A 27,432-nucleotide genomic window follows, 5' to 3' on the forward strand; every position below is an offset into this window, starting at 1 on the left:
TTTTTTGGCCAGGGCTGGGTTTGAACCCACCACCTCTGGTATATGGGGCCGGCACCCTACTCCTTTGAGCCACAGGTGCCGCCCGAGAATGAGTTCTTAGAACACAAAAAAACACAAGTAATTAAAAATTTGATAAACTGACTTCATCAAAATTCAAAACCTTACATTTCAAAAGACACCATTAAAAAGGAAAAAAGAAGCTAGAGGTTGGGAGGAAATATTAGCAAATTACACATCTGACTAAGGAGTTGTATTCATAATATATAGTAATCTCTTGCAACAATAAAAAGAAGACAAACCCATTTTTAAAATGGACAGAAGATTTGAATAGACATTTCCCCAAAGATATATGAGTGGCTCGTAAACACATGAAAACATGCTTAACACTCAACATTATTAATTATCAGGGAAATGCAAAATGCAAATTAAGATAAAGATATCGCTTCACATCTTCAAGAAGAGCTATAAACAAAAAGACAGACAATATCAAGTGGTAGTGAGGATGTGGAACAACTGGAACTTTCATCCATTAGTCCTGGAAATAACAAAATGCTACAGCCACTTTGGAAACTAGTTTGGTAGCTTCTTATAAAGTAAGACATACACTTAAAATATGACACAGAAATTTACTTCCTAGCTGTTTACCTTAGAGAAAGGAAAACATACACCCACATAAAGATTTATATACAAATTCTCATAGGAGCTTTATTCATAATAGTCAAAAAGCAGAAACAACTCAAATGTCCATCAACTAATTGATGGATAAACAAAATGGCATATCCATACCATGAAATACAATTCAGCAATTAAAATGGATAGACTACTGACGTGCTACAACATGGATGAACCTCGAAAACATTACACTCAGTGAAATAAGTCAGACACAAAAGATCACATATTATACCGTTCCATTTATCGAATATTCCATATTGTATGATTCCATTTGTTCAGCATAGGCAAATTCATAGAAACAAAGTTGTTAGTGATTATGGGAGGAGCTTGAAGAAGCAAAAATACTAATCAGGACCAGTATTCAGTGAGGCAAGCACGGTGAAGAGAACAAACGCAGGGATCAGATACAGGCCGTATTTGAAGTTTTCATAGTTTGTTCATCATGGGGGTTGTTGCATTAATTTTGATTTTTTTATAATATTGTACCTAAACACTGTTTATCTTGTTTAATGAGATTTTCACACCCCCTTACATTTTGTGTGCAGGGCAAATGTCTCACGTGCATATCCTAAGCTTGCCAGGATTAACAGCAAATTGGCATGAGGGAACTTTTTAGGGTGACAAAAATGCTCTAAAACTGGATCGTGACAATGGTTGCACAACTCTATATTTACTAAAATCATTGTATACTTACACTAGTGAGTTTTATGATATGCAAATGTTATATAAGTAAAGCTATTAAAAATATTAAACATGAATGTTCTAGGCCTCACTCACTTCTTACCACCTAAAAAAAATGGTAGTAAATTCACAATCAAAAAAATTGTAAGTGAATATAACATCTTTATAATTAGAAAAAATTGTAAGTGAATGTAACATCTTTATAATTAGAAAAAAAATTGCAGGTTTTGGTACAATTGAACATTAATCCAAATACTGGCCAGAGTGAATTGAATTATACAAATATGTAGGGATTTTCATTTAGAATATGAGGACTTGAAAGAGTTCTACCATGTTTTTACAGTGTACTTCATTTTGAGATAATCCACTTGGAGCACAAAACATTTAAAATGAAGTTTTTCAGTATAATTCACTGGTAACCATCTTCAGCAGCTTTTTAGAATAGCCTCGTGAGGAAAGCCCTGGTTGTCAAATTCGCACTTTTTTTGTCATCCTCAATTTGCTTGATCAGATTCTCTAAATTATCTCACTTCCTGTTCCTTTTGTGCTTAGACTGTGTGTCATTTTGTGATATCATCTGGAAATTTGTTTATTTTGCTAGTTTTTTTTTTTTTAATGGTCACTTCGAAAGACTACGGTTTCTGAATGATCCTGTAATTGAATGATTTTTAACATGGCTGATAATCTGTGTTGAGACATGGCTAAGGAGTCATTAAAGCTCGAGATTTTATTGGTTTCCATCAGTGAATTTTCAAAACTAAATTTGTGGTATCCCCACTAGAGTACTGCGTGCTACTCTGCATACTAAAACAGGACTCTTCCGGGTTTTAGCATTTATGCACATTGCTCCCTTAACTACTAACTTCAATATGATGACCTGAAAATGACAAATTGAACAGTTTTTTTTTTTAAATACATTTTGGAGGTAGAATTCAAGCTGTGTCTCTTCTACAGCACTGAAAAATATAAACTGCTTTTCTGCACAGTACAGATTTCATTATGCTGCACTAGGTACTGCCATATAGAGCGATGGCTTTCAAATTTTTTGACCATGACCCACAGCAAGAAATACATTTTCCATCACAACCCAGTCTACATATATGTTTATAAAAACAAGTTCACCAGACTTTACCCTTGCCATGTACCACACCCTCTAATCTTTTCTATTCTGTTTCATGTATTATAATGCTGGTCACTACTCAACCCAGCCATAGGATACACAATCTACAAAATAACATTGCCGTAGAGTAACAAGTATTACTCTTACTGGGCTTTTTGAATAATAAATGATTATGTTTATGAGCTCTACATTTTCTGCCACATGGGTAATTCCTCTTCCAACACTTTTATGTCCTTCAAAAGAAAGTGTATCTTTAAGCCTTAATAAAATGTTCTACCTCGTAGCATATTTATTACATACCAGCAAAGAGGAAATATGTTTCTCCTCGTCTTGAGAGCTCTATTGGCTATATACTTGTACTCAATTGTATAACAGCAAGCCTCACCGAGATGTGTTTTTCTATTAACAGATTTAGAAATTCTTAATAACATAGTACACTCTAAGATTTGTGGTTGCCTTGACTGCAAACACCGGCACTATACTTTGTTTAATGGCCACAATGGAATGCCAAGGCCCCAGAAAGCCCAGAATGGGAGCATGCTTTGTACACTCTTGACTTTTCTCAAAATTGAAGCAATTGAAGGAATTATGAGAGACCACTCTTTAAAGCAGAATTAACAAATATTAGAGCAGGAGGGGATGTCAGATATAAATTACTCCAACTGTTTCCATTTACCGGGAATAGAGGGACAACAATCTTCCCTGAGCTCCTACCGTGTATGGGCACTTTACCTGCATCATTACATGGATTTTAATCCTAAAAAGCCCACTGCAGGGTGGGCATTAAACTTACTTTAAAGTTGAAAACGGTGACACTCAGATTAAATAATTTTCCCAGTCACAACTAATTGCAGAACCGGAATATAAACCGAGCTCCAATTCTAAAACCCACTTCATGTTGCATTTTCCCATATCCCAAAGGAGGAAAGCACTCTGAGAGATCATGTGATGGAACCCAAGCTCATGGAGATTTTAAGAGTCAGCCCCACAATTATTTTCACTATCACACACCGCCTCCAACTACCGACCGGAAAGTGCACTATTTGTTCCATTCCTTTCCTCTTGCTCAGGCGCAAGAGCTATATTCTAGTCTCCCCACCACTGGAGAAACTCCACCTTTGCTCTGCTGGTTGGTGGAAGTAGCCGGTGAGCATTTAAAATATCGTCGAACATGTATTCACTCAAAGTAAAAGACTGGAAAATCAGCCATGAGACATTATGAGAAAAACCGCTGGCATCATTCATTTCCATCAAGTAAAGTTATTAACAGTTACCTACAAGCTTAAAGATGGTGTCAGTATTAGGCTTGATACTTTCAACTACCTCTCTTGTTCAGAGCAAATGATTTTGTTCTACATGAAGCTGGAGGCTGAGTGAACTTTAGCGAGGGTAATCAAGGTAATCCACATGCAAACTGAACTGCTGGGGGAAGTTGGAAGAAGGCATGAGGAGATGGGCAGTGGATGCAGCCAGACGGAAGCAGCATAGTGGTTAGGCGTGTGGGCGCTGGAGTCAGCCTCCCTAGATTCACAATCCGCTTAGCGGTTGTATAACCCAGGACAAATCACTAAACCTTACTAAGCCTCAGTTCTTCCTCTGTCAAAGGTGAAGCCTAGTGCCTGCCATATAAATTCTCGATAAATGGTAGATAGTGTCATTAAATTGGCAGCACTTAATCATTCTAGTTTCACAAATACTAACAGATAATATTGTATTTGCAGTTTAGCTCCTAAAACGCCAGTGAGAAATATCCAGCATTCCTTCTTCATCATATATACTGCTTTTGCTGAAGATTCCACCTCTTGCAGATATTTTCATTGTATTATTCCACTCCGTCTTACTGATATTGGCAGGAGGTTGCAACTTTTTTTTAATCTGAAAGTTATTTCCTTTAGAAAATTTTGATAGAACCACTAAGCAGTCCAGAGGCCAAGTCCTTCCAGACAAATACTCCCCCTGCTGACTTTCTGTGGAGCTGCAGGGACATCTGAGGACTAAACAAGTTGAGGAGATGAGGGTTGTAGTAATTATTATAGAGAAACTAGTCAGAACAGACTAACTTGAACCTGACTACTGGGTACGGATTAGGCCAAAGCAGTGGTTCTCAACCTTCCTAATGCTTCCATGTATTTTCATTGTTACAAAGGGGTCGTGACCCACACACCGCTGACTAAAGGTATTACTCTCCTGTTAAGTTTTCAAGGTATCAAGTACATTAGAGAAGTGGGCAGGGATTCCATCCAGGTTAGCTGAAACATAGATTCTCCTTTAAAATGTAAAGTATGTGCAGAATACTAAAAGGCAGGAAGGGTATAAAATGAATGAGATTAAAGGCAAAAGAATTTTTGGGCTCCATTTTAAGTAATATCCTTTCCTCTGCTGATGTATGACCACTGTCGTCTTCTTACTGCAAATTCACTTCAAAGCAGTAGTGATGTGGTAATAAATTAATGATGTAATAGCAGGGTTTTTATTACAACTATTTTATGACTTTTTCTGGCTGGAAGCTATAGTTTTCAGTCTTTGGGACATGGTTACTTATTCCCATGAGACAAGACTGTAAGAGCCAAAGATTGATTCTGCACATTTTTAAAGAATCTGTCACAGACACAGTATTGAATGGAGTGTAGAAATGCATACTTTGGAAGGAAAAAAGAGGGGGGAAATGATAAAAGAGTTTGTATAGAGGAGAAGCAGTTTTCAGTCCTAGCTCTTCATCTTGCAAAGCTAGTAAAGTGCAGATTATAAAATTTACTTACAGGATGAAGGTTACAGCACATAGATCACTTTTATTATCATTTCAGAGGCCATAAAATACATTTTATTATTAACTCGGAAACTCTAGTTTCTTGTGATTACAGATAACAAGAGCATTGTATATTATTTGATGTGCATATTTTGCAATGCTTTTATATATCTGTTTTTCTCTCGTTGCTAATTTGCTTTCATTAACTTCACGCCTCCTCTTACGTTTCTTCAAAAGGTATGATATGCTTCTTATAATGCACTTTTATAAACACTAAGTGTGCAGCATTTTACAGCCATTTCATTATGCTAACCTTGAAATCTCTTGTGCAACAAAACTATTTGAAATGAACGTTAAACATTTTGCAGCTGCATCAACGGAGGGAAAGATACTGAAAAATGACAGGTCTTTTTAACTCAGCGATAAAGTCTTGTCTTGTTTTAATAGATCCTTTATAAAATGTGATGGGGTTGACCTATCAGTCACTTTTTATATAGCCTCCACGTGAAATGTGGGCTTAAGTGGCTACAGTCTCACTAATGAGAAAAGGTAAATGTAAAAATGCTGATAGAGCCTGTTCCCTGTGGGTTTCACTGCATCTTTTCCCAGCGAAAGGATTCAGGTGTTCATGCCAAACAAGGAAAGAAACTAGCGGAAGTTTTTATCAAATCTTTCATCAAAGCAACTACTGTCTTGAGGAGAGAATACTGAATGCAAGTTTATGCATTCCACACTAATTCCATGGAAACTCTTTCTGTCTATACTGAGGTGTGTGAATACTACTGTACCATTTCTGTGTGTAACAGAAATTCTCCATGCCCATAGGAGTATCATGATATTAACCACATAATGGTCAAAGTCAATAACTGTGTAGACAAGAGGCCATGAAAATGATCATTTTGCATTTAGGTTGATTTTCAGTCATGTCAATGACCAATCTCAGCTAAGTCATTCGGATCAAGCACATGATAATCAGTCAGTATTAAGGTGGCCAAAATAACCAGATCATTATGTGCAGGCTTGATTTTAAATCAGACAGACACAGCCACAGTCCATTAGCCTCAATAGAATGGCACAATGTAATTTCCATAAATTACGGTATTTTTCTCCACATTTCAAGTAGACAATGCATAAACTACCATTAGTATTCACAGCAGCAGAATGTACCTCTTTCCATATCAAACGGTGATTCTGGAATTGCTCCAAGTCAGTCTGGTATGGGTAAAACCCCATCATTCCAAATAAGGACGACATTCCCAGTTTCATTCCACGTGAACAACAGACAATAAATAATAATCATCCAAATATGTTTCATTTTCCTGCAACTGTATTTCTGTGTTTGTAGGAAAATTGTACCTTCTATAATTTACACACCACTGTGGATTTTTTTTTATACAAAATATGGGTGTTTTATACGACAAAAATGTGGGTATTCCTTCCCTAGTGTGTAAGCATAGATGTTGTATTTCTCCTCTCTGTGCCTCAGTTTTCTTATCTGCAAAATGCCTCTGTTGGGGCTTACCTGTAAAATAGTACCTAATCGTAGGAATGGAGAATTAAAAGAATTAGTACATGTAAAGCAATTAGCACGCAGCCTGGTACATAGGAAGTGATCAATAGGTATTAGCTATTATTACTGTTTTTATTACCCTATTACTATGGATGTTCCTTTACAGTATTAATCTTTTACACAGAAAAAGTATTTCTAGCATCATATCAGTCCAGAACAAATTAAATTTAGATGACAACAATGGAGAAACGCTATGAAAGGTCTGAATTCATAATTGAAGCCATCAGTATACTTTTAGCATTCAGAAATGTGGCACATGCTTGTCTGACTCATCCAGATGTTTTTACTTTTTCTGAGTAAAAGAGAAATGTTCCCAGATGAAATTCTAAGATAGTATAACTATTCGTTAAAAGAAAACCTATTGTAAAGCAGAATTTTACATCTGCGAATCTTAAAGTAATTTTGTCCATAAAAAGAAATAGATAAATAATTAAGGGTTGTTTTAGGCATCTAGAGACCAACAGCAACCACAGACTTAAAAAAGAAAAACAAGCAAAAAAAAAAAATCAAGCAGATTTGTTACAGTTAACCTATAAAAGATGCTATTCATCAAAAGATCTGCCAAAAGCATTTGATCAGAGTATAACAACTAAAACAACTGAATTTTCCAGAGGCTAAAAAAAGGTTATCTTGGGACACAGAAATTTAAATTTGCTTCAAAGTGGTAAAATGCTAGTACAGACAGAGAAGAGCTTGATTTGCCAGCTCTCAGCCCAGAACTACCCTCTTCCCACGGAGCCTGGAGACGTGCCAGGCTCCTACGCCTATTCTTGACTTTATGACAGAGTGGGTTCTCTTCCTGTGAGCTTTTCTGGGCATGGAAGAACACAGCGTAACAAGGATGGAGCTCTGCCACACAGCAGAATTATCCTAGGGATGATGTGGCAATGTTTTATAAAGCCTTGGGAGCAGATTTTCATTTCTACAGACAGAGATATCCTCCAGCAACACTGGGAAGGAGAGGAAGTTTCCTGAATACAAGCCATTACCCACCATTGAGCATTCAATGACTTCACACTGCCCCCTAACTTCCCACAGTCCCTGAGTAGTATTCGTGATGTAGGACTTGCAACCCTGGCTGTACCTAGAGAATTTTATAAAATGCTTCTGCAGATAGATGGGGACACTCCTGCACTGTTAGTGGGACTGCAAACTAGTACAGCCTTTATGAAAAGACGTATGGAGAGTCCTCAAAGCATTAAAAGTAGACCTTCCATTTGATCCAGCAATCACAGAAGAAAAAAAGTCAGTTTACCATAAGGACATATACACCAAAATGTTCACTGCAACTCAAGTCACAATAGCAAAGATGTAGAACAACCCAAGTGGCCTTCAACACATGAATGGATTAATAAACTCTGGTGTATGTCTACCATGGAATACTATTCAGCCACAAAAAGATGGGGATTTAGTATCTTTTGTAACAACCCAGAAGGATTTGGAGAACATTTGTCCAAGTATCACAAGAATAGAAAACAAGCATCACATGTACTCAACACTAAGGGGAAACTGGTAGATTAACAATCCCCTGCTCACTTGAGGGAAAAACTCAAATTCAAGAAGGGAGGAGGAGGAAGGGCACAGGGAGTTTTGTGAGTTCCCACCCCCCAGGTACAATGCACCAGTACATGGCACACGTTCCAGGTGAAGGACACAACTCAGAATTCACCTTACAAATGCAAACAACGTAACCTAATCACATGTGCCCTCGTATTCATCTGAAAATTTTTTTTTAAATGTTGCTGCTCATGCCCAACCCCCAGGATTCTGATTTAATTGGTCTGGGATGGAGCATAGGCAAGGGATTTCTGTGTTTTTGTTTTGTTGCGTTTTGACTCAAGTTTCCCAGATGGTGTTTGGGTACAGGCAAAGTTGAAAATCACTGACGTAGTAGGTTTCTTAGTTTGGTCTGCAGGCCACATGCAGCAGAATCACCTGTGATGTTTAAGACGTACAGCTTCTTAGGCATTAAGATATTCTGTATCTGCATTTTAAACAAGCACCTCAGGTAATGCCAATGAACAGTAACATTTAAGAAGAAAATGTTCACCTCATCAAAATTTATCCATCTTCTGTTCGATTCCCTACTAATTGGATAAACAATGGGTGCTGCTGAAGTAATATGTTACACTTTGATCAAACCTCCTGAGGAAAATACAGAGGGTGATTCAACAGTAAGAATTTCAACAGCAGGCCAGGAGGATGGTTTTGGTTTGAGGGGAGGGAAGGGGGTGGAGGAAACAAGCCTTTTAGTGCCTCTCAAATCCTATTATACAGGTAGTTTCTTATTTGACTTGGGGCCTATTCTGTGTGGCTAAGATTAGTTTGTAAAAGGGAAGCATTATGATCTCCTGAGCCCCACCAGCCATTTATATGAAGATGATAATAAATACAATTCTCTAGTTCCCTGTCTTGTGGGTGACCAGCTCCACAAAATGGCAATGCCTTTATTAAATGTATTAAATTCAAAGTGAATGGTGCCCACTTACTAGTGCCTATCCATTTCTCTTCAAATGTGGAAAGATTTTTGACATGTTTCTCCCCTGACATCACCTTACATCAGTGGTTCTCAGTCTTGGCTATACATTGTAATCATCTGGAAACCTCTAAAAATTATGGATGTGTGGGTCCCACCTCCTAGGTTTCGATTTTATTGGTTTGGGGTGGGCCTGAGTACGAGGTATTTTTAAATATCTCAGGTGAATCTAATGTGTAGCCAAAAGGCTGAGAACCATTTGCTTCCACAGGTATGCCCAGCAAAGCTCATAGGAAGATAACGCAATCAATTAAATTATTACTTTATAAAAAAAGATTTTTTTTCTGTCACTTAAAAAAAAAAAATCCTGCATAGCAGTGGCACATGACTGTAGTCCCAGCTACTTGGGAGGCTGAGGAGGGAGAATCACTTGGGCTTAGGAGTTCAAGTCCAGCCTGAGCAACACAATGAGACCCTGTCTCATTTTTTAAAAATCCTGCTTACAGGTAGGATTTTTAAAACCTGTACAGGTCTGAATATCAGTGTGCATGCACCATCATGACATGGGGTGATATTGTTAACATGTGACTTTTGTTTTATTTTAATTCTCTCATGTCATCTGTTTCCTTCCTATAATGAAGCCACTCCTCTTTCTAAACATAAAGACAAGTATTTATTAAGCTGAGATCTGGCCCCTCTGGGTCTGGATTTGTTTCTGTTTTGTTTTGTAGATCACTCTCCGGGCGCATTGTTGGAGGGGTTTGGTGGTTCTTCACCCTGATCATAATTTCTTCCTATACTGCCAATCTCGCTGCTTTCCTGACTGTGGAGAGGATGGTGTCTCCCATAGAGAGTGCTGAAGACTTAGCTAAGCAGACTGAAATTGCCTATGGAACCCTGGACTCTGGTTCAACAAAAGAATTTTTCAGAGTAAGTTCTTTGTAGTTAATTGGGCCTGCTGGTTTTTATTTTATCGTATCTTCTCACAAAGGTAAATTCACAGTGCTTTTAAGGGAGGGTTGGGAAAGAGTGGGAATGTTATGGAAGGGGAACATTTTAAATATAATACTGTCTGGTTGGTGATCTACTTTATTGTCCTTTAGAACTAAGACATATGTGAGACATACCAAGTGACAAGTTGAGAGTACTAAGTTTAAACTCCTAGATTAGAAACTTGACACTGCTACAAAGTGGTTGTCCTTGGGCAAATCATTTAACTTCTGTTGGCTTCAGTTCCCTTACTTAAATAATGAGGGGATTAAACTAGATGATATTTATTCTTCCTTCTAGCTTTTACAAAAGCAGTGATTTTTGTCTCAGCAGCTCATACAAATAATTTATTCCGAATAGGACTCCAGTGAGTGATGGACTATATGAAAGTACATATTCTATTTAAAACATTGGTTTTCTATTGAAATACAATACAGTTGATTCAAGTATTCATGTACAGGGTGATAATTCAATTTTCAAGGAAGATGATAATTATTTTAATACATTGATTGGACTTATATCCCCATCCCTCATTGGCAAATTCTTATTGGGGTAGCAGCAAACTGTTCCCTAGCAAGAGTTTATAAAGCTATGTAAGCTCTGTCAAAAGAAAAGATGAAAGGAAATTGAAGCAGAAAATGATAGAAGAATATGATGGATAAGCTAATTTTACATAAACTATCAAGATCTTTGTTCTGTGGTGACTAGACTATGGGGAAGAATACTAATGGAGTTTTTAAGAACTCAAGTGTTGTTCAGTTGTCCCCGCAAGGAAAATATGTTGGTTTAGATTAGAAAATGGACCCATTCTATACAATACCACACCTGCTACTGTAACCCCTGCAACTGGTTATAGCAATGATCCAGAAGCCACTTGGGTGGTAGGAAGAGGGAAAATTTTAGTCACTCTCTCTAATCAATAATCAAGTTATTGGTTGGTAGGTGTAATTACTGACTTTTCCTCAAAGGTCCAAAGTAAACAGATGTTGGTTCTAAACACACTAATTTTAATAATCAGTATGAAATATATTTGTACATGTAGTATCATGAGATTTGTCCAATTATTTCATGGGAAACCCGAAAGAGAGTGATTCTTGATATTCTAGCAATTAACTAAAACCTGTTTTCACTCCTGGAAGGAGAAAAGTGTTTGTTCTGGGATCCTTTATAGAAATCTCATTGGCTCAGAATATCCATATCTCACCTCTACTGCCTGTTTACTGAGCAAATAATAGTCCCCAAACGGGAAGAGACGTCCAGTGTTGGAAACATCAAAATGATATAATGACCTGGAACTAATCTGGCCTTGACACTCACTGCCTTGGCAGTCCCAGAAGCGTTTGGGGGAACAGTCCCCTGCCCTTATGAAATCACTCACATAGGTCAGGGCCAGAACCCAGGGATTTCCATCTGCTGGATAGTCAGCACATAATCAGTTCCATGGAAATCTGATTTAGTATCAATCTTCAACAGTGCTTATGTCCACCATCCCAATAGGTATCAAGTTGCTATATGAAGTAATTAACCACTTAGGATAACAAGACACCAGACTTGGACTCTGATAAGAGATACTTATTCCACTAGAAAGCATTTTTCCCTTCAAGGTCAATTAGAGATTAGAAAGGTGTTCTTTTAAATGGTAATCAATAAATGACATCAATTCCCATTATGCTTTCAAAGCCCATTCATCGATAGTGCAGGCAAAAGGAAGTTCTCTGAGAAGATGGGAAGACTTATTAGCACAAAGGCTTAAAGGTGTGACCAAATAGGCTTTGCCCTCATGGCCACACCCCATCCCCTACTCATTCTGTGGCTTTCTTAAAAACCAGGAAAGTGTCTACTAGGTCATTCAATGATGGTTTCATTAAAAAGCATCATATTACCAAACCTGATTTGAATTGACATTCAATTCTGAACAAAGCTATTGTCACATTCTAATTTCTAATACTCACCAATTCCTAGCCAATGAGTAATTCATACAGAAATGAGCAGGAGCTGGATATTTCTAGGTATAAGGAGATACAAATCATTTTCTAACTCTGGCATACCGTGTTTTCCTTTTCCCCAAATGGTCACTGGTGGTATCATTAAGGACTGTGTGGTGTGGTTCTTCAGGGCAGCTCACAAAGGTTCATGATCTAAGAGTAGAACCATATGAACAGCATAGAAAAATCAACTCCTTTAGCTTGCTTGTACTGAAAATATGCTAAACCTAACAAAGCATATGCTTGGTATTCATATAATACAAGGGGGCCCAGCCAAATTGTCTCCAAACCACTTTCCCTGACTATGTTCTCCCCTGCCCCACCTTTACTTGAACCTAATGGGGCAGAGATGTCAGCCAGCAAGAACACATCATCCTTCATTTAGGAACTTGACAACCACAGTCACGTCCCTACCCTGTTAACCCTCAGGGATCCAAAGGCATCAAGGCAATTTTAAAAACAATAACTCACACATACACACACACACACACACACACATTGGGAATATCTGTTGGCATGCCTTCTTAATTTTAAAGCATGAAAGAAGATCACATGCAACATTTACAAATACGAGTTCATTTCTTCCCATTCTCACACTATACCAAATACCACAGGGACCAAATAGTAATACCATAAGACAGCCCGGGGCCAGCCCTCTAGTTCTTCCACTAAGAGAAAGAAAAAAATCAAATAATTTTTTTTTCTAATTGCCCTGCAGACATTTTTGCTTGTCCTAAGTAAGGCTGCCATTAAAATGATGATATTTTAAAATGGTTCCTTTGTTTCTCTCATTTTCTGAGCTTTCCCTAGCTGTCACCTCACAATCACATAAAGTCTCTGGCACGGAGGGACCTGTTCCATCAGGAAAGGCAGGGAGCAAAAAGCACGCAGCGAGAAGAGACATCTGGAATATTACTATCAACCTTCTTGACTTGAGAACTGATTTCCTTAGACAGCAGCTCCAGAACTAAGTATTCCAACCATAGGTATAGGCACATGTGTTAAAAAATAAGTCGACAGCTTTATTGTCATTACCCAGAGAAATGCCACGATGATTTGGAAAGCTGCACCAAAATGATCATTCTCCACTAGGCTTTGGAAATTTAACCTGATACAGATTCATGTTAAAAAGAAGCACTAGGGAAAAAAGTAATTCCAAAATTCTCTCCACCTGCAGACCCCTAGAAATATTAGAAAAGAACTGGATTTCTTTGCCAGATACTTGGCTATATTCCCACTGCAGATAGTTTGGGAGATAGAAGGAGATTTTTTCTAAATGAATGTTTACTACTAATTTAAATTCCTTTAAGAAAGTAAATATAGGCTTGGCACCTGTGGCTCAAGTGGTTAAGGCGCCAGCCACATATACCTGAGCTGGCAGGTTCAAATCCAGCCTAAGCCCCCCAAACAACAATGACGGCTGCAACCAAAAAATAGCCAGGCATTGTGCCTGTGGTCCCAGCCACTTGGGAGGCGGAGGCAGGAGACTTGCTTGAGCCCAGGAGTTGGAGGTTGCTGTGAGCTGTGATGCCATGGCACTCTTCCCAGGGGGACAGCTTGAGGCTATGTCAAGAAAGAAAGGAAAGAAAGGAAGAAAATATAGGCTGGCAGGGGAGCAAGAAATAAATTTAAATGAAAAATAAATAAAATTAATGATTAATAATTTTAAAAGAAAGTAAATATAAAAGGAGAGGCTTGGGGAGAGTGGTGACTTGCCCCAGTGCCCTAGACAGGCAGAAGAATGGAACTTAATCAGGAGGCAGCTAAGGGGATTGGCCTGTCTTCTGAGTTGCAGACATGGTAAGCACCATGAAAACTACTTAAATTACTCAAAGAATGTTTTGTCTCAACACAAAAGTCTTTGTTGTCTCAGTCATTTTAATTTTAATTTTTTTAATGTAGACAGCACAAGGAGAGGCTCTCACAAGCTGATATGAGAAGTAGTCCCTGATAATAGTATTTAAATTCTGCTTACACATTCGTAATCTCTCTCTCTCTCTCTCTCTCTCTCAGCATTTTCAGCTGGAGTCCATATTTCTTCAATATTTGTTGATTACTTATAATAGGGCTTTTGAAGTATATAGGAAAAGAAAAAAATCTTTCTATACAAGCATGTATGCACATACATTATGACATGATCAAGAAAATTAACCACAAATCTTTAAGTTTTATTACAAACAAGCTAGATATGCAATAGACCTCCCTGATTCCTTAACCCATCCTCTCAGCTTAGAAAACACATCAAAATGTAAAAAATCTTTTTCTCACCAAATACTATGATGAATTTGAGATCTTGACAAACAATGTACCTGGAAAACTGCAACCAAATTTCGTTAGCTTAAAGGCACATATATACTATGTGACCAAATGTTTGAGGATACAGCCAAACCATATACTAGGGAACATATAACAGCAACAGCAAAAAATGAGTTGATATTTAAGGATGGTAGGCCAGAGAGATATGTCGTGCATACCAAATGGCTATCTTAGAAAAACTGTCTTTCAATTTGGACATGGCTGTTGTGATGCTGCCTTACAAAAATAGCCTTACTTTCCTATGTGATATAATACACAGTGAGAGTCATGGGTCAAGACTGAAGGTAGAGTGACACCACAGGTGAGGATGCTGAGGGCTGGCCAAACAGGCCTCTGAAAGAGGGAGCGATACATTGAGACCACAGCTGGCATTTCTCATCCCTCAGCAGCCAGAGATCTGTGGTTCTATACGTCTTTCCTGCAAGTAAGTCTCAAGCTGGATGGAAAGGACATTCTCCAAGGAAGTAGAGGCTCACCCAACAACTATGCTCACAGCTGAAAACATACCTCATATCTGCCTCCAAGAGGAAGGAGAAAATGTCACAGTGAAGACAGGCTAATAGTAATGTTTTAGATTCCATTATTTGTTCCACACTCTTTCAATAACGTTTTTTGTGCTCATTCCATGTGCTAAGCTTCATGCTAGGCACTGAGGAGCCATGCACCTGTGTAAACAAAATTGAATTCCTATCCTTTGCCAGATCACCTGAAAATACCTAGACTTGCTTTGTCACCATATTTGGAGATTATCTGGGGGGAACAGATTAATTTAAAATGTAGGTATCTCAGCAACTAGATAATTATCCCTCCAGAGAAGGTAAAGGTGTTTATTTCTATGGAACCACTTCCCAGCATGGACCAGCCCATGAGTGTGCTGCATGGTGACTCGCAGCAGTGTTAATTCATGATTCTCTGGAACCATAGCAGGAAGGTCAGCTAGCTGATGAATAAAACAGAAATGGCCTCTACCCCTCTAGGACAGTGATTTCCAAAGGGTGTGCCATAAGAGAGTCTTAGGTGTGCCAAAAAAATTTTAAAAACAATTAAATTGTTTTTGAAAGTTTATGCACCAATGAGTACATTGTTTTCTTACTGTTTCTTTTTCTGACCAACAGAATTTAAGTGTGGCGCAGAACTTTAACTATAGGTTCAAGTGTGCTGTGAGATAAATAAATAGTTAAACACTGCTCCAGGAGCTCCCAGTCTAGTGCTCTGTCATTTTTCAACACACATTCACATTCATTACCATCTTGCCCTGCAGCCAGAACAAGTATTACTACACGTATTTTATGGAAGAGACAAACAGAGGCAGAAGACACTGTGACTTGCTGAATATCACTCAGCTCAATGGAGAAATGCTGTAATTAAGACCCTCATGCTCTGAGTCTAGACTCCACCCCAGTGCCATTCTAGTGTCTGAATTCACAGAAACAAAGGGTGTTATGCATGAACCATGCCTCTAAGGCAGCATATGTTAAGACATCTATATCATCGCTGGGTTGATTTTTATTTTTATTCTTCTTGATGGATCAATCAGAAAAGGAAACCCGTACCCGCCTTTAAAAAACCATGTTTCTATACTCTGACAACTTCAAAAGAGATCTAAGCTAAGAAGGCAAAGAAAAAGAAGACATCCATAAAACTAACGTGAATGCTATAAATCCAGCAAACCCCTGTTATTACCTGGCTTGTTGTAGTTTCTGACATGCTAAGGGTTATGCCATGTATGTGGATAAAACTGGGGAGAGTAAGATGAAAGTTATTTCTAGTTCCACAACCACCAATGACTTTCTTGTTTTTCTTTGGTTAAAGCATGTTTGGTTTCAGTTTCTTCCCTGCTCTACTTCCCTGTGGGGTTGGTGAGAGGCTAATATCACAAAAAAAAAAAAAAAAAAAAAACTCTTTAAAAGTATAAAGGGCTCTACAAAGAGACATTAGAAAAAGAACCCAGAAATATAGCAATTAAAACCTAAAGCTTCTCCAGACAAGGATCTGTACAGGGCTACTTTTCAAAAATAAAATAAGATAATCTCTGCTTTCTCAGCGGAAGAGATGTGGAGGGGGGATCCTGGCCTTGTGAAGAGAAAGCAAGTTCATTTATAGCCTTCCCCCATCCTCCTGATCCCACTCCTACCCCTGATTATAAAATATTACTAACCTTATTTCCTAGTCAGTCCATCTGTAGCCATTCCTTCGTGGCCTGCAGATTGAACTTCCACATGCACAATTTAGAGCTGCCCTTGAAGACCATCCAGAAACTTCAGGTGCTTCCAAGGTGGCATGCCGGCCATCTGGCCAAAGTAACCAACCATATGGATTTTATTAGCCTATCTCCATTAGTCCTCCCAGGTAACCTACTTGCTTATGAGAGCATTTCACAGCCCGGAAAGCCTGAGGGGGTTAAGTCTCTGTTCTCTTTGAGGCTGCCAACTCTCTCAGACAACATCAGAGTAATTAACATCATGCAGGACTCCCAGATCTGTGTGAGAACTCTGAAACTCTCCTCTCTAGAAAATCTAATGTCAAGATCTCACTTTCTTTTCTTATCTGACATAGTCAAATCATCTAATAGGCGTCCATTTAAAAGAATGAGGCCCATCTGTTCAATGAGACTTTCCTTGAGTTCACCTGACAAGCCTGCACAGGTTCATTATTTACAGTCCGTCTTTATCACCATGCAGAAGCCTAGAAACTTTACCACAAGGATCAAGTAAAATTTCAATTTACCGAAACTGCACTTTAGTAAATTTAGGATATCCATTAGTAAATCCAAAGTAAAGTCACAGAATTTGCTGATAGATTGGAATTGTGAGTAAAAGAGCCAAGAATGACTCTCGGATTTTTGGCCTACATCCCTTTTCAGTGATTGCTGGTGAAATCTTTTTTTTGTTTTTTTTTAAACAGGAAGGACTTTATTTCAGCCTGCCAAGTGACAGCACAGAATAATTTAAAATGGCCACACTCCCCAATGGCTCAGTCTTCTCTTTTTTATCCCTAGTCAAAAAGTCTGGCCCACAGGTGCCTTTGAATCAAGCTGGAGAAGTGGGCTCCAGCTTTTATAGTAGTGGAAGCAAGCATTAGTTTTCAGGTCCCAGGAAGTTAGGTCTATAAATTCCTAAGAGCTGAGTCACCACAGGGAGGACCTCTCAGGTGTATCCTCGGGGTCTCCTTGAGAAGACCTCTGTTCTCTTAGACCTTACTTTTTCCAGACATCCTCTCTCAACACAAGAGAAAAACTCAATTTAATTCAAGTTGGGAGTAAAGGGGAGGAGTGAGGGGAGATGAGAGAGTGGGATTGGTGTGTTCTCACCTAATAGGCACAATGTAAGGGTATATGGCACACTTCCTGGGTGAGGGGCACAACTACAACAGGGACCTTCCCTAACAAATGCAAACATTATAACCTAATGGTTTCCACCCTCATATAAATCCAAAATAAAAAAAAATTGTCATTCTTTTATATATATTTTTTCCAAATGTAAATCTGTGATTTGGCAAGATTTTTTTAAAATTTTTTATTAGATCATAATTATGTACATTAATTCTATCATAGGATACAATGTGTTGCTTCCATATACAGTTTGAAAAACTCTCATCCAACTGGCTAACATAGCCATCATGTCTTTCTCATAATTGTTATGTTAAGACATTTATATTTGACCTTTAGACAAATTCACATGTACCCTAATAGGATAAATCATAGGCGTGATCCCCACAATATCATTCTCTTCCTCCATCTTCCCCCTTCTCCTCCCCGCCCTCTCCCCTTTCCCTGTAGTCTTGGACTCCATTTGGATTATAACTTTCCTAAGATAGCTAACAATTAGTTTCATAATAGTGTTGAGTACATTGGATACTTTTTCTTCCATTCTTGAGATACTTTGCTAAGGAGGACATTTTCCAGCTCCATCCATGTAAACATGAAGGAGGCAAAGTCTCCATCTTTCTTTGTGGCTGTATAGTATTCCATGGTGCACATATTACCACAATTTATTGATCCAGCTGGTGAAAGCTTTAGGTCCTACATTCTTTAAATGATCCAAGGATTCTTGGTAAACTGTAGTAATGGGGACTGAAAAGATACTGGGACACTAGTTAGGAAATTTTCCGAAGTATTAAAGAATGTTGCCTGTCTGAAGGGAAGGTTATCTCTGCTACAACTTTTTTAAATGGTTTTGTTCAGATATAATTCACATATCATACAGTTCATCCACTTAAAGTATACAATATGATGCATTTTGGTATATGACATTAATTTTTTAAGTTGTGATAAAATATATACAGTATAACAAAATTTGCCATTTTTAAACGTGCAATTCAGTGGCATTAATCACATTCACAGCATTATGCAACCATCATCACTATTTCCTAAACCTTTTCATTACCTCAATTAGAAACTCTGTACCCATTAATCAATAACTTCCCATTCCTCCTGGTCCATGGTCTCTTCTAATCTACTTCCTGTCTCTATGAATCTGTCCATCTAGGTACCTCATATAAATGGAATGATGCAAGATATGTCCTTTTATGTCTGGTATATTTCACTTAGCACATGTCTTCAGGTTTTATTCATGTTATGGCATATATCAGATCTTCATTCTTTTTTATGGATGAATAATATTCCATTGTATTTATATAGCTTGTTTTATTTATGCATTTATCTCTTGATGGTCACCTAGGATGTTTCCACCTCTTGACTATTTATGAATAATGTTGCTATGAACACTGGCATACAAACATCTGTTCAAATCCTTGCTTTCGATTTTTTGGGATATATACCTAGCAGGGAAACTGCTGGATCATAAGTCAATTATCTGTTTCTCTGCTATACCTTTTAGAGAGACAAAATAGATGGGGGTATCTTCACTTCCGTTTTCTTCTCATTCCTACCTAAATAATCCTAATCATCTCTGAGGCACTAGATTCTTTTGCTTCAGTAGGAGAAGGGTCTCTAGATAATGTGAGGGAAGGGCAGAACTTTAGTTAATATCACAACGCTTCCTCTTGATACATGACTGAAGTTGAGGATGAGGTATGTGTATGTTAAAACAGATCTAAAGTCTTGTCTTCACCACACATTTGTACAGAAAACCCTGGATATTTCAACTAATGACTCTAGCTTGTAGCAGAAACATAAGGTAGCATACTTCCTCTTTCTGCATTTGGATTGCAACTCCAGTGCCTCAGCAGGATTGCACTAGCAGGCAGTGAGAAAATGAAATCCACTGTGCTCCTATTCTGAATAGTTTCCTATTACCTGCCGGAAGGGAGGGGCTTGGATAGAGATAATCTATGGCATTTCTTTCCAGTTCTGATTGCAGGTATCTGTCTGTAAGCTTTCCTCAAAATTGATCTCCTATCTGTACTCTCCTTGGTACCCTAATGAAGATGTTCCTGAAGGTAGTCAGCTTCTATGCCTAGAGAAATATGAATTCCAAAACTGAATGTTACTTCCCAGGTTTATCAAAATTTCTATGTGTTCACAACCTGATTTAGTTGATTCTCAATTTTATTGCCTTTGAGTCTCTGGTCTGGATTACAGACTATTTCTTGTATCAGATAGTAACACTGATTATCTGACCTACTGGTTACAGAAGCTTACCCTAGACACTCTGGGAATAAATAGGAGATGCAATCCATATCCCTGAGTCAAGTATGCAGACAATACAGGAGTCAAGTGAGTTCATCAGGAACAGTTCCCAGAAAAGGGGGCATTTAAAAAATATTTGAGAGGAAAAAAATTCAAAAATAATTCAAGGAGGATGTGAGAATATATTTGTGACAAAAAGAATAAGACCAAGCCTTTATATCACACTAACCTGTGGCCACTATTGACTGAGGTATTATTTGTTCTCTTTAGTGTTCACACTAAGATTTGTTTGCATGAAATATATGTATGTTTAGATGAGAGGAAATTTATGAGGGATGTGAACAATTCATTTCTGGGGAAAAATTATTGCTTTGGAACAATTGTATCTGAGTAGAAATCAATGTATAGACGTCCAAGGGTAAATTGGAAATTATTGCTCGAGATCAAGGTGCTCTGAACACTGTCTTATTTCTAATTTTATAATTCACATTTTGCATGTGAATATGAGGTTCACTTAAAAGGTACTCTCCAAAGAATACTTTACTCCTTTTTTTTTTTTTTTAGTTTCAGGCCAGAGCCGAGTTAGAACCCACCACCTCCAGTACATGGGGCCAGCGCCCTACTCCTTGAGCCACAGGCGCCACCCTACTTTACTTTCTTTTAAATGACTTTGAAGAACCAATGTTGAAGGCAAAATAAACCAATAGTTTTGTCAAACAATATCAAATGAAATAAGATTTCATAGAAAATTTTTCATATTTTAAAACAACCCCATTATATTAGACATTATTTCAGAGAAAATGAATAGCGCTTTTCCTTAATGTGGTAGTATGAATGGAGTAATCATAAAATCAAATTAAAGCCCCTTTGCTAAGAAGCATGAAGTTTGATTTCCAAATATTTATATCCTGCCACTTGCCTTTGAACAGACAGACAAACAGACACACACATAATATACAGTTTAGATACTTATGATTAGCATGTTATTAACGTTTTTCTTATATGAAAGTAGCAGGGGCTCGGTGCCTGTGGCTCAAGTGGCTAAGGCAACAGCCACATACACCTAAGGTGGCAGGTTCAAATCCAGCCCAGGCTCGCCAAACAACAATGACGGTTGCAACAACAACAACAAAAAAATAGCCGGGCGTTGTGGAGGGTGCCTGCGGTCCTAGCTACTTGGGAGGCTGAGGCAGGAGACTCGCTTGAGCCCAGGAGTTGGAGGTTGCTGTGAGCTGTGATGCCATGGCACTCTACCCAGGGGGACAGCTTGAGGCTCTGTCTCCAAAAAAAGAAAGAAAGTAGCAGGGAGTAAACTACCTCACCAGCCAGACCCTGAAGAACACTTTTGCTCCATTTTCTAGGTCTAGAGTTTCAGCCTATTGTACAAACAGGAAAATTGGGAATACTATGGTTAATAACTGAGGATAAATATAAATAAATTCAAGGAGGCTGGGCTAAATTCATGCAATATAGATAAGTTATTAAAGGTGGCTGGGCACAGTGACTCACACCTCTAATCCTAGCACTTAGGGAGGCTGAGGTGGAGTTGGCCATGAGTTCAAGACCAGCCTCAGCAAGAGCAAGACCCCCATCTCTACAAAAAATAGAAAAATGAGCTGGGTATGGAGGTGCATGCCTGTAGTCACAGCTGCTTACAAGGCTGAGATAGGAGGATCACTTATGCCTAGGAGCTTGAAGTTGTAGTGAGTTATGATGCCATTGCAGCCTACCAGCCCAGATGACAGAGTGAGACTCTGCCACAAAAAAAAAAAAAAGTCATTAAAGGTAAGGGAAAGAAGCTCTAAAACCTCCAGTTTTCAAGTTGATATCCAGAGGACACCCATAGCTTCTCATAGTTTGTTGTTGGTCTAGTTTTAAAACACTTCTATGTACAACTGCCCAAAGAGCTGACCTACAGAGACTGGCCTACAATTTTAACTAGGACTGTTTCCTATCACAGTTGTTTCTCAATTCACACGAATTGAGACTAGCCTGAAAAAAAAAAGTAGCAGCCAAACATATTATAATTATCTTTAAATGTTTGAAAAGATAGACATTTTAAAGATGGATTGAACTTGTTCTGTGGGTTTCTAAGGGATAGAACAAAAATCAGAGTAGATATTATAGGGATACAGATTTTAGACCAATGTAAAAAGAACATTCTAGAGAGGGAGGCAAGATGGCTGACTGAAGCCAGCTTTGGGCAGAGGCTTCCATCCAGAGGCAGAAATAATGGCCAGGAATAACCTAATAAAGCAGAGGATCAGGAGCTGAGCTGAGAGAGAAGATCGATAGCTTTGCATCACCCCCACTGCGACAAGCTGGGATTCAAAGGAAACAAATTTCAGGTACAAAACCCATCCCAAAGAGGATGGGAATCCTTCCCCTCTCATCCACCCCCCAGGAGAGAGGCTTGAGGCAAGTAGACAACAGAGGACCTTTTGTTTAATGAAAGGGGAAAGAACACGAAGGGCCAGGACTCCCTCCACAGAGAGATACCGCTTCTTGCCTGGGTCAAAAGTCCATCTAATATTCTCTCTACCTTCCTGAACTCCCAATCTACCCCTCCCCCCTCTCCTGGTGGTCTGGAAGACTACCCCCTGCAAAATCCGGAGCATTTGGCAGATTTTTGCTAGGGTGGGGCACCTCATGAGCTGTGGGGCAGTTGCGCTGAAACTGTAACTTTAATAGAGGTGGAGAGTCACAAGGGGAGAGAGATTTGCCCCATGTTCAAAAGAGCATAGCTTGGAACCAACACTACCGACCACTGGGGACCACGGCCCACCAGCTCCCCAGCTCAGTAGCCCATGGTAGGTGGCTCAGCTCCCCACAGGGCTCCTGTAACATGCGGCCCACAGCCGGTGACTCCCACCTGGCTCCTGTGCCTATGCGGCCCATGACCAGCATCTCTGCCCTCCCACTCCTGTGTGTCATGTGGCCCCTGGCCCAAGGCCAAGAACTCTGCCTGGCCCCTGCAACCTGTGGCCTGCAGCAGACAACTCCCACCTGGCCCCTGTGACCCACAGCCCATAGCCAGCAACTCCTGCCTGGTTTCTGTGGCCCACGGCCTGGGGCCAGCAACTCCACCCTTCAGCTCCCCACCTGCCTCCTGACACCCACAGCCAGTGGCAGGGACTCCTGCCTGGCTCCTGAAACCCCTGAGGCCCCCAAAGCTGGCAACTCCACCCTCCAACTTCCCACCTGGAGCCTATGGCCCAGGGCCAGGTTCAGTAGCTCCACCCTCCAGTTCCCCACTGGGCTCCTGTGACCCTTTCAGCCAGTGGCAATGCCCTCTAGCTCCCCATTGGCTCCTGCAACCTGCACACAGCAGTACCTCAGACCAGTCACACCACCCCCAACAGTGGGACCCCTGATAGTGGTGGCAGCTCCACAGTTTCTCCCACTGGGGTCAAACTGAGCTGCCAGTGGACCCCCGCTGCCTAGATGCTGAAGACCTTTTGAACTCTCCCACCTGATCAGTGTTTGGGTTGACCAGGACAATTGGTTTGGAACTCTTGACCTGGGCCAATCACCCAGGGACCCACCAAGGTTGCACCCTAGTTGTGTTGTTGTGGGAGTGTGGGATTCTCCCCTTCCACTTGTCCCAGGGGAGCAGGGTGTATTAGTTGCTTATATATCTCCACAGCTGATATTTCAGCCCAAAGCCACTGATTCACTAGGATTGGACAGAGACTAGCTAAATACAGGTTAGAGCCATCTAGCCCCACCACACCAAGCAGGTCCCCAGAGTTTCAGGCAGTAGTTCTGAATGGGACCTTGATAAAGCTCTAAGGGAAAAACCACAATCACCAGTCCCAGTTCTTTGGTAAAGGGCTGGTTAATTACAACTCCAGGAGCCCTCAATTCAATTTCACCTTGCCAGCTTCTCTAGCAAAATGGTGAAAAATAATCAGGGGGTGGAATCAGTGGAAAAACTCTGGCAACGTGAATAATCAAAGTAGATCAACTCCCCCAAGGAATGACAAAGGAGACACAACAGAAGATCCCATTCAAAAACAAATGGCTGACATGTCAGAAATCAAATTCAGAATTTGGACTGCAAATAAGATTAATAGAATGGAAGTAAAGATAGAATCAGAAATTCAAGGAGCAATTCAAAAGTTGTCTCAAGAATTCAATGAATTCAAAGATAAGATCACCAAAGATTTCTACACATTGAGGCAAGAACTTGCAGCCCTCAAAGATCTGAGAAATACAGTAGACTCCCTCAGTAACAGAATAGAGCAGGCAGAAGAAAGGATCTCTGAAGACAAAGCTTTTGAACATTCCCAAACGCTCAAAGAGGAAGAGAAATGGAAAGCAAAAACAGATCATTCCCAGAGAGAATTGTGGGACCACTCCAAAGGAGCAAACATTCACCTCATAGGAATCCCTGAAGAAGAGGATGGTCCAAAAGACACAGATACTCTACTCCAAGACATAATTGAGGAGAACTTCTCAAGCATGGAAAGAGATACTGAAATTCAGAAAGCAGACAGTTTCAGAACCCCAGCACCATTCAACCCAAATAAAGCATCTTCTAGACACATTGAATTTAACTTGGCCAAAGTTAATATGAAGGAGAAAATCCTGCAGGCAGTCAGATATAAGAAAATAATAACCTACAAGGGGAAGAATATTAGAATAACTGCAGATCTCTCTGCTGAAACTTTTCAAGCCATAAGAGGATGGTCATCAACTTTCAGTCTCCTAAAACAAAACAACTTTCAGCCCAGGATTCTGTATCCAGCTAAGTTGAGCTTCATTTATGATGGAGAAGTTAAATACTTTAATGACATATACACGTTGAAGAAATTTGCCATAACCAAACCAGGTCTTTAGGATATACTCAGACTCACCCTCCATAATGACCAGCACAATGCTCTACCACCAAAGTAAACTCACTCTGAAATTCTTGACCAAAACCTAATTTCCACAGTGATGAAAAGTTTCAAAATGTCCACTGGACATTTGAAAAACTTGACACCCAAAATAATACCAGGCTTATCAATACTCTCAATTAATGTGAATGGCTTAAACTGTCCTGTAAAGAGGCTGGCTGGGTACAAAAACTCAGGCCAGATATCTGCTGCATACGAAAATCTCATCTTACCTTAAAGGATAAATATAGACTCAGGGTGAAGGGATGGGCATCTGTAATTCAGGCAAACAAAATCAGAAAAAAACAGGGGTTGCAATTTTATTCGCAGATACACTAGGCTTGAAACCAACAAAAGTAATGAAAGACAAGGATGGTCACTTCATATTTGTTAAGGGAAACACTCAACATGATGAGATGTCAATTATTAACATTTTTGCACCCAACCAGAATGTTCCTCAATTTATAAGGGAGACCCTAACAGACATGAGCAATTTAATATCTTCCAGCACTATAATAGTTGGATATTTCAACACCCCTTTGGCAGTGTTGGATAGATCCTCCAATAAAAAACTAAGCAAAGAAATTTTGGACTTAAACTTCACCATACAATAATTGAATTTAACAGACATCTACAGAACATTTCATCCTAACAAAACTGAATACACATTCTTCTCATCAGCCCATGGAACATCCTCCAAAATTGATCACACCTTAGGTCACAAGTCTAACCTCAGAAAATTTAAAAGTATAGAAATTATTCCAGGTATTTTATTGGATCATCACGCAATAAAAGTTGAACTTAACCAATAACAGGTATCTGCATACTCATACAAAGTCATGGAAACTAAATAATCTTATGCTGAATGATAGCTGGGTCATAGATGAGATTAAGAAGGAAACTGCCAGATTTTTGGAACAAAACAATAATGAAGACATGAATTATCAGAACCTGTGGGATACTGCAAAGGCAGTCCTAAGAGGGAAATTTATAGTGTTGCAAGCCTTACCCAAGAGAATGGAAATAGAGGAAGTCAATAACTTAATGGGACATCTGAAACAACTGGAAAAGGAAGAACATTCCAACCCCAAACCCAGCAGAATAAAAGAAATAACTAAAATTAGAGAAGAATTAAATGAAATCAAAAACAAAAGAATTATTCAAAAGATTAATGAATCAGTAAGTTAGTTTTTTGAAAAATTCAACAAAATTGATAAACTTTGGCCAACCTAACCAAAAATAGAAAATTAAAGTCCATAATATCATCAATCAGAAATGACAAGGCCAAAATAACAACTGATGCCTCAGAAATTCAAAAAATCCTTGACAAATACTACAAAAAACTTTATTCTCAGAAATGTGAAAATCTGAAAGAAATTGACCAATACTTGGAAGCACGTCAACTTCTTAGACTTAATCAGAAAGAATTGGAAATGCTGAACAGACCTATGTCAAGTACTGAAATACAATCAACTATACAAAATTTCCCAAAAAATAAGAGTCCAGGACTAGATGGCTTCACATCAGAGTTCTACCAAACCTTTAAAGAGGAACTAGTACCTATATTACTTAACCTTTTCTAAAACATTGAAAAAGAAGGAATACTTCCCAACACATATTCTATGAAACAAACCCTGATCCCCAAACCAGGAAAAGACCCCACAATAAAAGAAAATTATAGACCAATATCTTTAATGAACATAGATGCAAAAATATTCAATAAGATCCTAGAAAACAGAATCCAGCAACACATCAAATGAATTATATACCATGACCAAGTGGGTTTTATCCCAGAGTCTCAAGGTTGGTTCAATATACCTATAAATATAATACATCACATAACAAACTAAAAAACAAAGACCATATGATTCTCTCAAAAGATGCAGAAAAAGCTTTTGACAATATCCAGCATCCTTTCATGATCAGAACACTTAAGAAAATAGGTATAGAAGGGACTTTTCTTAAACTGATAGAGGCCATCTACAGCAAACCCACAGCTAATATCATATTGAATGGAGTAAAATTGAAAATATTTCCACTCAGATCAGGAACCAGGCAAGGTTGCCGATTATCTCCACTGCTTTTTAACATTGTAATGGAAGTCTTAGCCACCACAATCAGGCAAGAGAAGGCAATCAAGGGTATACAATAGGGTCAGAGGAGATCAAACTGTCGCTCTTGGAAGTAAGTGGAAGTGATTGGTGCAGGGAATATTAACTTCTTTTTAGTATCCCTGCCAGGGAATGTTTGTGAGTGCTCATCTTTCAGAAAAGAGTGGTATAGTGGATGGTAACCCGGCTGAAGTGCTGGTTCATAGGTCTTAAAGGAAGAAATGACATGTCTGCAACCCTTTCTCCCTCTCCCTCTCTCCCTTTTGTTAATTTTACATTGGTGTTACCATTTTAA

The 27,432-nt window shown here is 39.0% G+C and overlaps 1 protein-coding gene across 2 annotated transcripts in view; it reads left to right on the top strand.

Annotated features, from left to right (window-relative positions):
- The window catches only part of GRIA3 (glutamate ionotropic receptor AMPA type subunit 3), a 315,536-nt gene that overhangs the window by 244,492 nt on the left and 43,612 nt on the right, over nucleotides 1–27,432 (top strand). For both annotated transcript variants that reach the window (XM_003797025.1, XM_003797026.1), the window contains exon 12: nucleotides 9,997–10,195. In XM_003797025.1, the coding sequence (XP_003797073.1) occupies nucleotides 9,997–10,195 (199 nt within the window). The remainder of the gene's footprint in view (nucleotides 1–9,996; nucleotides 10,196–27,432) is intronic.

Source organism: Otolemur garnettii, unplaced genomic scaffold (assembly GCF_000181295.1).
Source record: "Otolemur garnettii isolate 467f Iridium unplaced genomic scaffold, OtoGar3 scaffold00110, whole genome shotgun sequence".
Taxonomy (NCBI): domain Eukaryota; kingdom Metazoa; phylum Chordata; class Mammalia; order Primates; family Galagidae; genus Otolemur; species Otolemur garnettii.